General features: G+C 38.4%; 1 protein-coding gene across 1 annotated transcript in view; it reads left to right on the top strand.

Annotated features, from left to right (window-relative positions):
- The first annotated feature begins 607 nt into the window (after positions 1-607).
- The window catches only part of LOC128709200 (dopamine D2-like receptor), an 87,362-nt gene continuing 70,129 nt past the window's right edge, over positions 608-17,840 (top strand). The window contains exons 1-2 of the mRNA XM_053804183.1: positions 608-1,028; positions 8,724-8,917. Coding sequence (XP_053660158.1) covers positions 608-1,028; positions 8,724-8,917 — 615 coding nt within the window. The remainder of the gene's footprint in view (positions 1,029-8,723; positions 8,918-17,840) is intronic.

The following is a 17,840-nucleotide window of genomic DNA, read 5'->3' as shown; positions in this document are numbered from 1 at the left end:
AAATTGATCTACCTGCAGCTTGTGCATGGATCTACGACGATGAGGAATGGAGCTCGAATGCGTTGGCAGTCAGCAGGGAGAAATGGTACGCACCACTCAGCTGTGGTGAAGAACTTATGCAAACACACATGAACCATCATCAAGCTTGATTCAGTCAGCAACACGAGTCACCGGGCAGTTGATTATATGAGCTTCAAGTAAAGTGTGGCGTTACTACGCGAACCGACAGTTACGCCACAAACGCGCAACCACATCTTTCCGCGCGTATTGCATCAGGAACCGCTGATTTGCAATCTCCCTGGTGCTACAATATTTAGTTACTGTTGCAATAGTATAAAAGAGATAAAATTGCCAGTAAAAGACCATCTGATGCATTGGATTAATAAGGAAAGCTGTCGGACCGCACAACCGCACTCCATCGAAGGAGTAGTTCCCATGGAATGGTTAAATGAAATTACGACTCTGAAATCAGTGTCTCAGCAGAACAGGCTGACACCAGAGTCATAACTATTGTCGTATCTCTAGAACACAGCTCTTCCAGCGTCCATTGAGAAACTACTCTGAGTAGAGAAAGTGAAAGAGTCTTCTAGCAACTGCAGACGTCACGATGGCAACGATGGAGAACGATACGTCCCTGAACTGGAATGGAGGGTGGGAGTCGCCCGACTACTTCCGGCTTTTTGGGGAAAGCGTCTACAACGACACCGTTCTGGATGTGCGGGTACCACCAGAAACGGCAACATCATCGGTGCACATCCCTTCGGTGGCTACCGTGCTTTCCAATGCGACCGCCGATGCCGCTACCAACGATACCGACCAATACTACGCCGATGATCCGGCTCCCTACAACGATTCGCTCGAGTCACCCATAGGCGATGGTACCGGTTCCCGGGGGAGCATTTTCGAACTGCTAGCCGAGGATATTGGGGCCATTTTCTACAACGCCAACGGAACGTATGGGAACGATACGACGGGTTTGGCCGTCAACTGCTCCCTTACAAACACGACTTGCATCGGACCAACGGAAGGTAAGCGCAAAGCTTTTGACTGAAATGTTGTTTTTGTTTGAGTTCGATGGGACGGACTCGTTCGGCTGTGTAAAACGATCGTTGTAAATCCTGATTAACTGCTCGCTGGCACACTGGTGGCTGGATGGAGGGGGACAACCCAAAATGGAGCTGTCAAAGTTCGATGGCAGCAGTGGTGGATATTTTCTAATGCATCATGTGTCCAATTGGTAACGGGGATCGTGTGCACTGTGTACGCAACTTTGTCGTTTGGAGTTGTGTAAACTTTCACTACTACGAACACTCGTTTTCCCCATGGATGCTATAATGGTGACTGTCATTTCCGCGCTGTATTATGGCTGTTCGCTTGCTGCTGAATACCTTTAAAAAGTAGATGGTGTAGCACAGAAGTTAATAAACCATTAAACCGTTTTGGAAGGCTGTTTAAATTCGTTACATCCAGAAGCGAATTAAAGGTTACGTGTTAAACGTATCGAAAGTAGGTAAACGGTAGAGGGAATCTCATTTGCTGTTTTGTTTAGTTAATAATTCTGTAAAAAAAATTCATGTAACGTTTTTGTAAAGTTGATAAACATTTCAACAATGAAACACTACCAAACGAGTATTTTTGTGTGATACAGTATTCAAAATGTATGTGTCAATTTTGTACCCTTCGTAATTTTGGGTAGTTTGATAAAACTCATCTGTTATTGTGATGATTGCTTAACCTACTTCGTAACGGAATTGAAGACTTATATAGCACAAGGTTTTCTAGTGGATAAAACTTTTTTGTAACGTAGGCGATGTATCACTCTGCTGTGGATGGGTACACTAAGATGCCTGGTTTTGTTTAGGACACGAATCACGAATCGTTGACTGTGATATGATGAGTGCTCGAGATGGAAACAAAAGATCTTTTCCACCGTTTGTACAGACAACGCATTATTTATGCTCATTAGAATTTAATGAAAAAATGTTGATACTTACAGCGGTTACGGAATCTGAGTAAAATACCATACATTTGGGTTTGTGAGTGTGTGTGTGTGTGTGTCTAGATTCTTTTGGGATTAGAATATTTTCCATTTCGGTATAAGGTAGAAAACTTCCTGCGGTCGAGTGTCGTTTTTTTGTGTCGGCAAGAGTTTTTCCCAAACCTCCACTTTTTTGTTGGGCAATTTGAAAACGCCAGGAAAAGCCAGATGTAACAGGATTACGGAGTTTTGTAGGGTACCGACATAAATGGTGCACGTAAAACTTGCTTCCCTCCATCATGCAGACGACTCTAAATACTTGGTGTTTCATCACGAGTTGGTTGAGCTGTTGTTTCCTTTTTTAAAGTGAAAGCCCTGCTGGTTTTTTCAGTGTAAAGCGTTATGGGGAAAAGCTTTTAGTGATTAACATGAGAGAAGAGACGATGATGCAGTAGTAGAATTACAATGCGAAACACAAAACACAAATACACTACATTGTAACGGCATATTTTGGAAGGTTTTGAAGGAAGGAAAAAAATATTCTCAAAATAGTTTAAGTTCGCCTCATGGATCGCCTCATGTACTTAGGGTATTAAAAATTCCACAGAGAGAAGTTTTTCAAAGCTAATTTTTATTATTCATCTGCTTCTGGACTCTTCACGTTGCACGTCCGGAGGTTCAGCACAGTAAGTTCAAACCATGATGTGCACCCGTTGCACTCAACAGGTAGTAAAATGTTTAAATTTAGCTTTTTGAGATGATGATGATATGATGAAACCATACGATTTAGTTGAGTCGTGCGCCGGAACGAACATGAATATGAGCTAGAACTGATGGAAGATAAATATTTATACTACCTAATGGCGGTCAGTGTTGTTCCATGCCTTTCATAGTTGGGCAAGGTTGGGAAAAACGAAAGCTCTGTGAATTTCCATTTCGTTTTCCATTTGGTGGAACAAGTAATGATAACACGGTCCCGCTCCGCCGTGAAATAATGGCAGCATTGTGTTGTAACCTTGTTGAACAATGTGGAAGGTAAAAATGAAACGTGGCAAACGATCGTCGGTGGGATTGTGAGCGTTGGTGGAGCGGTGGAATGTAAGCGGAAAGTAGTTAGTATAGAGGTTGGAAAATAGAATGAGGAAGCAAGATGGAGCAAATATGCCTAGGGCAGCATCCGAGCGGTTAATTAAAATAAAGATGAGTTCTCTGCATGAAATAAATTAAAATTATTTTCAACGATCCAGCGCCATGCGTGTTAATGGGCTTTTTTGGGCTGCGGCACTTGAAGGCAAAATCTTCAAATGGGTAGGAAAGACAGAGACTATGATAGCAACTCGGCTGGCCATTTGGGTTCATGGTATTAACCAGTGCCCAGCAGTAGGCACCTAAACTGGTTCCGTATACTAGAGAGTTTCTGTCACTCGAGTAGCGTGCTGCGTTGGGACAAAGGCAAAAACATCACTCTTTAGATAAATGTGCGCCAGTAAGATACATTGCACAGTGATGAAGGGAATTTCTTGCTGACATTAGTGAGCTTCTCAGCTGAGCCCGGTTGGACGTGTTCTGTTTTCATGCCTTTGGATGCGATAGTGGTTCATTTCCCAAATGTGATGCTGCCCCACTTTCTTCGAGCTTAAAACCTCGAGGGAAACGTACGGCTGGTTCGAAAATAAAGGGTGCAGTGCGCTTTTTGGCAAATTTGGGTTCATTTTGAGCGGAATGGTTAATGGAGTTTGTATAATTGGTACCGCATGAGGTTTGTGTGGTCTGGACTGGTAGGGTTTCAAGTTCACTTTGAATTTTACTTAAAGCATTTCACGATAAGAGCTGAAATAAAATAAGTAAAGCCGGCTCTGCTAATGGAATCTCAGTGCAGTGATCTGTTGTTACAGAGGGTGGTAATGAGTTGAGTTGCAAACCTGATAGAAATAAGTATTGAAAGATGTCTAAGATTTTTTTCCTATTGAAAATAATTGTAATTCTTTTTTAAACAACATATGTCGTTTTATATTAGAAATTAATTTTGTAGATGTGTTTATTCAATTATAGGAAATTAAGTCATTTATTCACCATTATGATAATCTAGCAAACACAGGAAATTGGGGAAGATTAAAGCACTGTTCCTATGGAACTTAATATCTACCTTTTCTAAAGCTTAGATCGTTCTTCTGCAAACAAAAAAACTCGTATCATCTATTGTGTGTAAAATGCAAAGGATTTTAATTTCCGCCCTATACTCAATCAATCAAGATGTAATATTGCGTTTTTAATACACAAATCGCACATGTTCTTTTTACGTAGCCCAGTACAAACGCACTTTGTAAACCTAATTTCATGAAATCGTTGCTTATGAAGTTAAAGAAAATGGTAATAATGCATAAATATCTTGATAAAGGAAAAAGCTTAAAAAAATATGTTGGACATTGTTTTGTTTAATACTGATTTCAATTACTAATTTCAGTAGATGTTAATTGTCGGAAAATGGTAAGTCTTGCTGTTTGTCTAACAAAGAGTTTCATCAATTTTGCTGGAAAAGAGCCATTGTCGACACATTGTGTTCGTATAATTTTATAACAAAACATCAGCAAACCCATCTCCAATGGCAACAGTTAGCCCAAGACCCGGTGACTGAAATTGGCCCCGGGATGGATTACATTTTAGCTTCCTAATTTTCTCCGTCCATGCTAATGCTCTAACAATATCAGGCGTTATGGGATTTTACTCCGCGCTGAAATGAATAGATGGATGGGCCGCACTTTCCGGGGAGATTTAAAGTTTTCCGCCATCTTACACCTGGCGAGGGCTGAGAGGATTGATTCCTGAGGAAATATTCATCGTCAATTTGCACAGCAATCCTTGCGTTTAATTAATAATTAAATTAAGTCAACCGGCAGGGTAGGGATAGGTTGGGTAGCAAAGAAAAGGAAGTAAAATCTACCAAATTTGATTAGTACTGGTCTGTCTTCTTTAATGAGCTGCGTTGCGGGTAGGTTACGCAGAGTGAAAGAAATACCAAAAAATCCTCACCTTTCGAGCTGAGGCGTTGATACACAGCGCACAAAAGTTGAAGTAGAAGTAGAGATAAAAGATGATTTTTTTCCACGAAAAAAGGTCAACAATCGCCATGTTGGCTTGACCAGTTGTGTTTTAAGAATAAAAATGAAAGTAGATGAAATATATAAGAAAACAGTGTTACAGGAAGTGGGATGGTTACAAAACATGGTTGCTGAGAAATTTTCTAAAATTTGATTCTGAATATTTCTGGACCTCTCTTTTTGATTTTTACCCTAATGGTATTTAATTTAACTTTCAAAAATTTAAGTAAAATGGTGATGTAGTTATCTTTTCAAGATGTTATTGAACATAAATATAAATTTAGCTTGTATACGCTAATCGCGAAGGCATTTTCAGATTTGAATGACTTTCAATTACTATTCTTGATGTCCTAAATAAACTCAATTACAGTTCTGTCGAGTTTAAAACATGCCAAAGGTATTCCAAACATGAAAAATGTGCGTAAAGACGAGATGTTAAAAGAATTAATAAAAAGGGTTATAAAAAACGAAACATTATAGAAAATATAAAAGAATTATGTATCAAATGAAATAATAAACATTACACCTAGCGGCTTGGGTCTGCAAAAACAATAGGTAATTATCCGGGGTTTGATTTTAGAGCTTAATTCCTAGTTGTGAATGGTATTTTGCAAGTCAATATATAAATTTTCAGAACCAGACGCAGTGGACAATTCAGATGCACAAACACCGACGTGGGAATTGTACCAAATTTCTCCTTCTTTCAAAGGTCTCGAAGAAATCTAGAAGGATAAGCGTTTGACAAGGACAAAATTGCTTTAGTAGTAGTTGCTTGGAACAGACAGTCTCGTGTTTTCACCACAACATTGAGCAAAGCTGAGTATAAATGTAACAGCTGGACTCTTGACGAACAGTTCGTTGTTCGACGATAGGTTTTGAAAAAAAAAAAAATTAGACACAAAAGGGGGAAAAAGCTCAAAAGCGTTCCCATGTTTTATTCTTGCTCATCCAGGCTACTTGTCTACGTTGATTCATTGCTGCTTCCAGGAAAGGAGAGGTCCGGACTGGTGTATGTTCTTTTTCCACCTGATCCTTCCATTTCGCTGAAATGCTGCGCTTGTGCGACGAAATTGAATTCGTTTTCCTAATCTGCCGAATAAATTATAATTATAAATGTACTCCAATGTCCCCGGACTGGGGCCAGGCGCTGTACATTTTATTTATTTACATTCACTACGGTCTTTACAAAGGAACAGGACTGCATCACTGTAGGTGATGGGAATGATGATTGGTGCTCAGCTCTCTGAATACTCGTTCTGCATGGTGAAAGCCGCCGTGACTATAATATTGGAAGCGAAATTGAGAGATTATCTCCAACACTTTGGTTTGACAAACACATTGCGCAACAAAAATACGAATATCTTCGTGCGATAGTCAAGCAGAAACGAAATCTTATAAGACGCTAATTAGAAGTGGTTTACCAACACTGGTGCTACCAGCAGAGATTAATCTTTCGGAAGAAATGAATTAGTGAAAGACGAACGCAAGCAGCATGGAGGCAAATTTTGTATTTAATAAAAAGTAATGTCAGTTCACACCATTCCGCTCAAGTGACAGCGGCTAAACGAATCAATTTGAGATGACAAGACCGAATGAACTTGACTGCTGAACGCTCTGGTAACGATGGTACTACGCAGAAACACTACACACGACGCTAAGCCGTCACTCTGAGCAATCGCATTACTTCTATTGCCGCAATGGACAGCCTCTCGTTTAGGAGTTTACCTCCGATACCTCAGTTGGATGTTCGATTGTGCTAAAAGCCTTCAACAATGTTGAAACAAAGTGTTTAGTTTATTCAGGCATCTCGTCCAAAGCTTCACGTTGAAATCGTTCCTTTTTGCATTGCTCAAGAGGTATCGAATATACGGCTGCTGCTACAATCCTGGGCATTAAAGATTGTAAGAAACTGCCTACGTAGAGGAGAGTGAAAGTTTTATTTCATTCTTGAATACCCCCATGGGTAGCAATATGGCATGTGCTGCATGAAGAGCACTCTTTAAAGAAATCTTATGAAGGCAAACTTCAAACACAACTTCCAAGGCGAAGTTCACGTTGAAGGTTTTGAATCATGTTTTCATTTACCCATTTACACACACTGACACATTCCGCGGCTTGTATACTTCTTTCGGGTATGAGTATGAGTGGTGTGGCATTTCCCAAAAAACTAACCGTTTTCGGCATTGCCTGCGTAATGTTTCAAATTCCGCATTGCCTCTGTCGGGTCTCATGGGAGCCCACCGTGCTGTTGTGTTGTGCTGTTCTACAACCTACGCTACAAACCTAATTTTCCATGACTTTTCGTACGCTGCACAGCCTTGAAATCAAAGTTCCGTGCCAGAGGGATGTTTAGAAGGGGGTTTTGTATTTATATTACTTCCGCCCGTTTCAGCACTCTCCAGTGTGGAGCAGGGCGGCGTAGCGTTACATTTGGTACGTTCGCTTACCGTGTTTAGCTCCTGCGGTTGATAACCGGTACTGGATCCGGTTACAAGGATCTTGCGTACCTGCTTTATCGAAATTTCGAGTGGTACCATGTTCATTCAGAGTAGTTAGTTGACTCATTCGTCGCGATGGAATTGTACATTCGAGAGTTCCTCTGGCACCATCGTTTGCACAGCGGAAAAAGCATGGTGGAGTGACTCCGGTGCACCGTACATGAAGATTTATTAATATTGAGATGTCATAATTCTGTGTTTACGAAATGAATAAAATGTTAGTATTTATCTTGGATAGAGGGTGTTTTGCAAGCAGTCAGACGTTGAGCCCGGGTAAGATTCTCAGTTTATTTGCGTATAGGCTTTGGATTGTCGAGACTTTGCTGCACCATTGGAGTAGCGGTCAAGAGGTGATAAGGGAGTTCATCGTGAGGATTGTAGACGATGCCTATACAACGGACAAACAATCTAAGAAACAACGGATACTCCATCCTGTCCAGGTTTCGTCTCTTGATTGGTTTGATTTGTGATCCTTCCGGAACATCACGTCAACAGCAGAACCAAAGATAGCAAGCCCTTTGCGAGTAATGTTGTTGGTTTTGAATAGATGGATTGGGTGGACTGTAAGGTAAATAAGAGTAACAGGTCGAGGTAGGCTTTATTGCATTTGATATCTTGTGCAAAATGGTTAGAACTTTAATACCAACGCGTATACTACGTCTCGTATTCTTTGTGAAAAGTAGTTGCTTTCAGATATGTATTACGTTTGGAAACGATGCAATATCAATAAAAAATTGGGAAAATTTTACAGTGGTAAGGGTGATTAGTTCAGGCAGCATGATAATTTATAGAGAGTTTTGCAATTTGATCAACGAAATGTAGATGTTATTTCTTTAAGCATAGCATATAATGATGAGTCGAGGCGCGATGAAGTGTTTATTCGTCAGCTATTCGCACAAAAAGACATCGATTCCAACGGTTACCGATCGCACAACGTTATTCCTCCGACACACACGCACTGTTATCGCACGCACACATGCACTTAAATGTGTCGTACCGTTCGTTTACAACGCGTACTCTCCTTTTGTGGTCCACTATCGAAATGCCCTCTCCTTGGCATATAACTATTTATTATATATTACATTTTTATAAACGTACATTTATTACATTTTAATGAACGTATGAAACGTTATTCTTATCTACTTTCAGTGAAAGAGTATCACTACTGGTGCCTGATACTAGTGCTGTTCCCGATCCTGACTCTATTTGGAAATGTGCTGGTGATATTGGCTGTTTGCCGTGAACGAACCTTACAGACAGTGACCAATTATTTTATAGTGTCGTTGGCGATAGCTGATCTATTAGTGGCTGTAGTCGTGATGCCATTCGCTGTGTACGTGTTGGTAAGTATTCTTTGTGAAAAGTAGTTGTTTTCAGATATGTATTACGTTTTACCATCTAATTTAGTTACATTTGTTGGGGTGGAATAGTTATTCCATGATTGAATGGTAGTCGGTAAAATACGTCTAATGAATTGCTATTTATAAAGCGATAGTATTGATGGGATGAAAGTCAATTAACTTTACGGGATCATGCCTCAGAATAATAATTTATATGAATCAATTAATCCTGTTTATGCCATGCACGTAGCGTTGTATGGAATGCGTAGCTTTACTGACGGAAGTAACTAGAACTGGTTGAGTACAATTCCAAAGCGTTCCATGATAGCATGCTAGTTGGAGTCATGTTGTGAGGTCACGTTCTCCTATGTCCACGTTGAAGAATGCATTGGTTAACGCAGAAATAGTCTACTACTTGGTAAATGTATATTTGAAATAACGGTTAAACAGTTTTTCTTTAGTCTAAGGAGATACCAGAGTGTAGAACAATGTGTACAGTTGGATTTTAAAGAACGACCATTTTGAGGCTTCCTACATTTCCTATTTTTACGCTTATATGGAACGGTGAATATTACTTTTGAATGACTATCGACAAGTTACAATCAAAATTATTATAAACAGCACAATTTACTATATTTGCAAAAGTTTTGAAAATTCAGTCTGAACCATTTCGAAGGCAACGTAGTATCTGAAAACTTAAGCTGTAGGCTGGTGTATTCTATTTTTGGTATGCTTTATATCAGAACAGAAATTAAATTCTAGAGAAATGTTTTCTGTATACATTTTATCATCGGACAATGCTCTCAAGAAGTCGATTCTATTTATCGTTTCCCTAGTTGAGTTCGAAAATTATTTTACTGTTTTGGATTCTTTTTTAGCATTCGGTCTAGCTGTACGTATTTGAAGAAAGTTCTTTCCTCTACGTAGTTTAATACGGCACTCTCAAGCATCTGCCAATCCGATAAATGGTCCCACAATCAGTTTGTGTTCGGGTTGAAAAATGGTAAAACTGTTCCCGAACTAAGGTGTGGTAAATATTTAGCACAAAATGAAATTAATGTTTAATAAGCAATTTTATTTATCAACTTTTTGACTCACCATGGCATATGGTGGAATTCTATCCTTTTGAAACTGCTGTAAAATGGGTTTGGCCATTTCTCGGAAGTTGGTTCATAACAGGTTTTCCGAAACCGATGAAATAGGTTTGTTTTGTCCCGTAGACAGCTGGCAATTTTTGATAAAAGTTTTCCGTTTTTCTTCCAACTCACAGCATATCGGTTTCGTGCAGGAGGGTCAACATAGTGCTACAAACAAACCAGACCCCTAGAACTGATGATATTTAATTAAAGAAGACCTGGAAGTATGCTCATACTTAATTCAAAAGGAAAACGTGATACCGATGACCAAACTGCTGTACCTTGTGATGTAAAATGTGAAGCATTTTGCTCAGATGTGCTGAAATTTGGCAAAAGGTTTTCACAGCTAGATTTGAATGACAAAGTCCCATTGCATTTATCCCTATTTAATTGTGTAGTGGCTTGGAAGTTTCCAATCATTTTTGCCGGTAATTTAAACTGTGGAACCTTATGATACAAAATAGATGAAAAGGTGCGTACTGAAGCCAGGATGAACACAGGCACGAAAATTAAGGGAATAAAACCACCTTGTTGAATCGAGCTTGGAAATAATACTTTGATGAGTAGTATGGGTAGAAAGTAATCGCTTAATTCGATCCAGAACGTCCTAAGAGTATCACATAGTCGTCTGATCGTCATTGGCATTGAAAGTAGCTCACATCAAATAGAGATCAGGAACAAAATTAGCTTCTTTTTCGTTTGGTGAAGACCACACACGTATCGCTCTGGAGCTGGCGAATTTCACACGGAACATAGTTTGTGCAGGAGGAAAGTCGTGTGTCGGCTGTAATTTTCCTGTTTGCCAAACGTTTCCGAACTGGCCATTAATTATGCCGAAGCAGTTGCTGCAGGATTTCGGCTGCCGAAAGTGAAGTGGACACCCTATTACTTGATTTGCTACTTTTAACGAGCCTTTCTATCCCATTAGTGTTTGTATCCTTGGAATACGGTCATTACCTTTTCTAGGGACGTCACAGGAAATCTAGACTCGTTATCCTCTATGGTATATTACGATTGTCAGTGCGTTGTGGAAAGTGTTTTCATGTGAGATAATCAGGCTAAAGCTAGCATGTCGTAGACAAATGACTAATTGAATGCTTAATTAGTTTGTGTAGCATGAACATGGTTTTGCCGTTTATCAATAAATAATTTCTTACTTAAATACAATAACTAAATGACATACAACAATTCACACATTCACATTGTTTGTAAATGTTTATAACTTTCCTTTTGAACAGTACTTTTACTTTTACTCCTACTGAACAATACTTTCTTTTTGAACTTTTGATAACAAAAACAGGATTCACCATCACAACACGAAAATTTTAATATTATTGCATGAAAACTTACGAAAGTCACTCAAAATTTTATTTTGATTTGTAATGGTTTCCGGTTGGTAAAATTATGCAATTTTTTTTATTTTTTTTAACCGGCCCGGTGGCATAATTGTAGCGGTTCACACAAACGGATCGGACCAAAATCCCATGCGGATCACTTCTTCATACGCAGGACTGACTATCCAGCTACGGGTAAAGTCCCAGAAAGCCATAAATGGCAAGCCTAGACTTCTAGAGATTGTTGTTGCCGATAAAACAGAAGAAGAAAATTATGCAATATCCACACAACTATCACACTAAGGATTTGGCGTCGTTATTGATTATGATGAAAAAATAGACAAACGCGCCATATGCGTTTATCTGTCTTACCTAGTTTCCACGAAAGTAGCAAATCCTGTGCTTGTTTAAAAAAGGTAAAAGATTCATAATACAAAAACGATTATATATTGTTAACTTAGGGATTTGGACTAAGCAATATTTCAATGCAAAATGAGGGTATTTTAAGGATTAAAGTTGAACGGCTTTCCCGTGTATTCCAGGTTTTCTTTGGTGTTAGAGTTGTGTGTTAGAGGATTACAGAAGATATAGAATAGACAGTAGATATAGCCAGAAACCATGATAATTTTTTTTATTCATGATAGCATGAAAACGCGACGTGTATATATACATACAATCAATACTTAAGTTGTAGTTCCATTCCATTCCACGTACCAGGTCGGTTTGCTTTGTCTATAAGTCAATAGACAATAAAATAATTATCAGATGCAAATCACTTTCAATACATTTTACACACATTATCACTCTCGGGTAATATGTTGCAGTATGTTGGATAAGGTACAACTTTTTTAAAGAACTGTTACTTATCCTTCTAACGGTAATCTTCAACCGAATATGTCTGTCTCTCTTCGTGACGTAAAGACCTGTTAGGTCATACCTGCAATTTCTGGCTTACAAGACTTATTTTACCACGCAGCCGGATAGTCAGTCCTTGCTACGGGGGCCAAACCGTATGTGTAGGAAACAAATTTGAACAATGTCCCTTGTTTAACGCACCGTTGATGCTATGTCTCAGTTATGTTTTGAAAAAACGACGTGTAAACTGGTGGGGTTTATAGTAATAGTAGAGGGCTTTTAGTAACAGTACTAAAGTACTCGGTGTTTCGTGCTGCGATCATAAGTTCTCGAGGGATTGTCTGGGGAAAGTGTGGTGTTTACCGAAACTTGGACTAATTGTTTCCGACAATTTTCCGGTAGGTCGGAACAGCTAGCTAGCTAAACGGCAGTCACCTGCGTACAGTTTGGGTGAATAAACGAGTTCACAAGAAGATTTGCGGAAAAGTCGCGGTTGGCCGCCATTCGTTGGTTGAGTTGGTGATGGCGGGTTGTCTTTCGTGTCAACTATGTGTTGTTTGAATACCCGACAACTACTTGTGACAGCTTGCCCGGCCGAGATTTCCTGCAGGACTTACCTAGTAATCGGGGCAAAAAGGGTTTTCTCAATTACGACATAGAGGGTATTATATTTCTCTTTCTATCCTCTCCTCCTTCTATGTCTCTGTGCTCACTGAATATAGGACACGTAGAGAAAGTGTTCGTTAGCCTCTTAAACGGTGTTATTTATATGAAGCTAAGGCTAGTAAGATATTATGTACTTCGTTAAGTGTAAACGTGTATAGGGATTGGGTTTTCAGGAATTTAAGGTTCCAGCGTGCGTATATAGAAAACTAGTAGGCTACCAAATTAGCTTTTCCGACGGAAGTCGATTAGCTAAAATGGAAGCATGGTAAGAAGGGTAATATGGCGACGAATGTTTTCACTACCCGTGTCAAACCGCAAAGTTCATGCTCACACTAAAAGGTACTCACTCGCGGATATTAAACTGATTGGTTAGCAACGTTTAATGTTAGTGCAGGAGTTGTCTAAATCATAGGCAAACTAGTCATAATATCTGGTAACGCATTAACGATTCAGACAGCAAGGATAAGTCTATTGGTACACTTTTGTCCAATAGAACCACGATGGAGGTTTTTCGAAGGAGTGAATTTCAATGTTCTTAACAACAATGATTTACAAATTAAGAAAAATAATTCTTAAAAAAAATACAACCGCATTCACCATTAAATAACGCTAATAAAGTGAAAAAAAATCTCTCCATATTACCTAAAATGGTGGAATGGTTCCTATAATGATGGTATCGTGTACCTATAGTGGTGCTATATTTTTTTATTCGCTGACACTTTGGCTTTTTTTTGTAAGAAATGATGGCTATTTTTTTCCGGGACTGACTCCAAATTATTTGACCACACAACGGATAAGGGCTAAATAACCAAACTGTTTTCAAGTAGATAGCGCGCAAGCGATTTATATAGAGTTAGTAAACAGTGAAGGTTGGAGAGTTCACTTCTCGTGTTTATGCATAAATCGTAACATTTTGTTTGCCTTACCTACGATATCACAGTAATGCTGATGAATGCTAAGCTTGCGATCCATTTGCGGGTAACTCCTAGGTTTATGATAGTTCTTTGCTATATTCATTCCAAATAAATTGCTACCGTCGCTTCTACGATCCAATTGTTACTGAAATCATTGTGGGAAAACACACCTGATTTTGTTTTCCATAGTGGCACTATGGCCAAAACTAACAAACAATGATGATATTACCCGTAAGGGCCGCGTATTTGCTAAAATTAAACATTTTGTAGCATATTTGTGATGAATTGATATGCTTTTAATAATTTCCCTGGCATTTGTACGAAAAAGTTTTATATTTAAGTCAATACTTCGCTGCAAGATGCTATGTATGTTTTAAACACTAAAGACGTGGAAGATCAGTGATCTTTTCGTACTTATTATATTGTGTATAATTTGCCGCAGATTATTTATTTTATTTCTGTTTGAAATTGTTGAAACGGTTTAATTATTTGCATGAAATGTTTCACGGACGACAATGGCGAGATTGCCCTAGATCAGATTTTGACGCATCAGCTAGAGCAGTTATGAATTCATTAGGCTTAGCAAAATGAACGATTATATGAAATGAACTAAAAGGACAATGAATACACAGTAGCAAATTGAACTTCGAACGCACAACACGGTATTTTTCTTCTTTCGGAAACTCTGAATATTTCACACCCAGCAACATTTCGCGATATTTCGCACAATTTCACTGCCACTACACTATCTTTTACAACATACATACACAAACATACAAATAGGATTCAATGAACAACACCAACAAGTACACCGAATATTTACATTCGACTGCAATAGGTACTCTGTAGGTCGCCATGTTTATTTTGCGTATTGTTTCTTAAAAAAGTGTTCTGATTTTTGTCATAAAGCAAAATAATAACACCAGTTAGTAAATTTCTGCCCCATGTGTGTCCCATTCTTATTGACTTATTCAAGCTACGTAAGTATAAAAAGGAAATACTTAATTCTTTTGTGCTTGAAATTACTTCAATCTCTTTTTATTTTTAGTTATAGCAATCAAAAATTACAGCTAGGAAAAAGAGAAACCTAATTAGTATTTGGTTAATGCATAACGTATATTTTGGAATTAGAAAATTAGATTCGAATTATATATGTTTCTAAGGAAGCTTGTTTCCCTTTTTAAAATTGAACATAAACTTCACAAAATTATTTTTTTACAAATTTTGTACAAAGTAAAAGTGAGGACCCTGTAAATATATTGAAAAATAATTGATAAAAAATGACATGGAAAACGTTTGAAGAATAAAAAAAGCGTAGATCTTTAACATTCAACCGTTAATTTGTGGACTGTATAAAACGTGACACAAACATCGATCTACATTCAACAACGTGCATATTTTGAATGTTTAATAAAAATTCAGTCACTGGTGATCAGTACCCCACCAGTACAAATTGCCACTACACCCAGGCTGTCCAGCTCACGTTGTAGATGATGTAGTAGTGTCGTAACGAAAGTAAAAGAATCCACTTTTCTGTGATGACACATCGTCATGTCGCTGGTGCAAAACGCCAGCCGGTGCTGCTGGTGTAAACAGGAAAGTTTTTCTTCGCTCTGGATATTAGGTTTATCGGTGCCTGTTTTTGTCGATCTTCCGCCTCTATTACTGGAACAGTTTTTTTCTTTTGGAGAAAATAAAGAAAGACAAATCAGTCTCATCTGTTATTCATGGGACACATGATGAACGATGTTTTCGCACCCGGAACTGCCTTCACCAATTACCGTGACCCTTTAAGATGTCGTCTTTGAGTTTTGGCCGATGGCGATAGGTCAATCGGTTTTTGGGCAATTTCCAAATTTCCGCTCAACAGCATTTTTTCCGGAGAAAGACGAGTGCTTCCGAGTTGTTTACAAAATATATCACATTTCAATTTATTGATCAGGCCTGAAGAAAAAAACTAAATATTGAATCATGAAAAACTTTCGTCAATATTTTGAACGGCAGTTAGGGCAGTTTTGAAGTATATTCCTAAGAACGTTGGTTGTCGTTCTTCGAGCAAAAGAAAAAAATGAAAACATGTCGATACCGCGAATGATGAAAATAACAAAACTAAACTGTTGTTAATTTAGCAATTTATTTGCAAACAATCATGATCGTACTTGTTGCAACCGAAGCATTAGAGTATAATAATCATTTTAAAAAATTCTCCAACAAAGCACATAACGCAATGTAGTGGAAGGGCTTAACAGTAAACGAAAAGCTTAAAGTATACCCGAGCAAAAGTAGCGATTTCGAGCTTAACGACCACTTTCCGACGACAACGGCAGCACAGAAATGGGTCTCACAAGTCGTTGGCATTTGCAAAACTGTAATAAACGAGCAATTTTCCCCCCAATTCAATCCTTGTCTGCACCCTGCTGGTATCGTTCAATGCGATGCAGTTCCTGCTGCTTCCGTTCAAATGGGATTTCGGTTGCAACTTTGCATATTTACCGCACGTTTGTGTGATTATCATCGTGAACGTCATGGTTGCGGTTGTGGGTGCTGTACCGTACACGAAACGCATCGGCTGAGCTGCGGTCTAGATGTCGCCCGTACTTAAGAATGGTATAGTTCCTTCGAAGATGGCTTCCGTGCCGTAGGTAACAAAAGGACGGTTCGTTTGGGTAGAAATCCTTCCTGTGCTCTGCGGAGATATTTGCCGTCGGTTAGTAGAACATCACAACAAGCAGCAAACCATATGTTGGTGCGATTTAGCCAAGCTAATTTCAAACATGCAAGAGGAATGACCAGCCTCAGTGATTCTGTGAGGCAGTAGGAAACCAACGACATTTCATTCGCTAGAAAGCGTATGTTGGGCTGCTCAGTTCGATTACATTCGGTTTCATTCAATCAGACCACTTATGCGTTGACTTGACGAAAAAAGTGAATCTATTTGGTGAAAATAAAATCAGCAGAGACGCTTATCCGCTGTCCGTTGTATTCTATATATTCATATAAGCGAAAGGACCTGCCATGGAGAGAAGTTGAATAAGATGAAGTTGATTGGATTTGTACTGTGGTAAGATAGCTAGTAGTGGAACATAACTTGAGCTTGGGGATAAACAATTCCTGTTCGATATACCTTGGACAACTGTGTGGTTAAAACGAAGATTTAGATGGGCTTGTACTTTTGCATAGAATGATTTACATGATTGCAGTGTACCACATGGTTAGCAGTGAAATCAGTTTCAATCAAAAAGATCCAACAAGCTGTAATATTGTACTTCCAGTTTGTTTGTAATAGCCGTTCGAGAATCATAATAATTCGTTGATCTTGATGCTTAGAACTTGAAGTGCAAAGATAATGAATGTTCGTGACAAATAATCTAATAACGCTATGGAATCCGGCCGAGTATACCCGGGACAAGATGACCTTTCACTGTTTGAAGAAGAATCGTAATTCTATACGATACGTAACGATAATTTGTAATCGTTGCAAATTTTGAAAAACATTTTTCTAGAGTTGAATATATTATTTTATTTTGTTAATCATGCAATTGAAATTATTGATTGATTAGTTGTTTGATCCATATCTTTATTTAGTTTTTATGTATTTTATTATTATTTTTTAAATTTATATATTCATTCATCTATTTTATCATTTTGTAATTTATCTGGGTCTAGTTCTACATATAACTTGACCTTTTGAGCTTACGTTAATTAGTTTAATTTTGCCTATTATTGTCTGTTATTGGGCGTGTAGGAGTCTAACATACTAGCCACAAACGCTGAGTAGTAAATTTAAAATCAAAGTGCGTGTTAAATTGCATAAACAATTTAAATAATGGATCGTTACCCGATGCAACAATTCCCATTGTGCAGAAAGGCTGATTGTTTGTGGGTTCTGATAAGTATATTAATATTTTTAGCTAACACATTTATTGATGTGATTTCGTGATGGCAGCTTGTTAGTAAGTATATTGACAAGTTTCGTTTACAAATATAACTGCAGAAGTACCTCAAAAAGAGAATTGTTGTT

The sequence above is a fragment of the Anopheles marshallii genome, chromosome 2 (genome assembly GCF_943734725.1).
Source record: "Anopheles marshallii chromosome 2, idAnoMarsDA_429_01, whole genome shotgun sequence".
In the NCBI taxonomy this organism is placed as follows: domain Eukaryota; kingdom Metazoa; phylum Arthropoda; class Insecta; order Diptera; family Culicidae; genus Anopheles; species Anopheles marshallii.
This window is presented reverse-complemented; position numbering and strand designations above follow the sequence as displayed.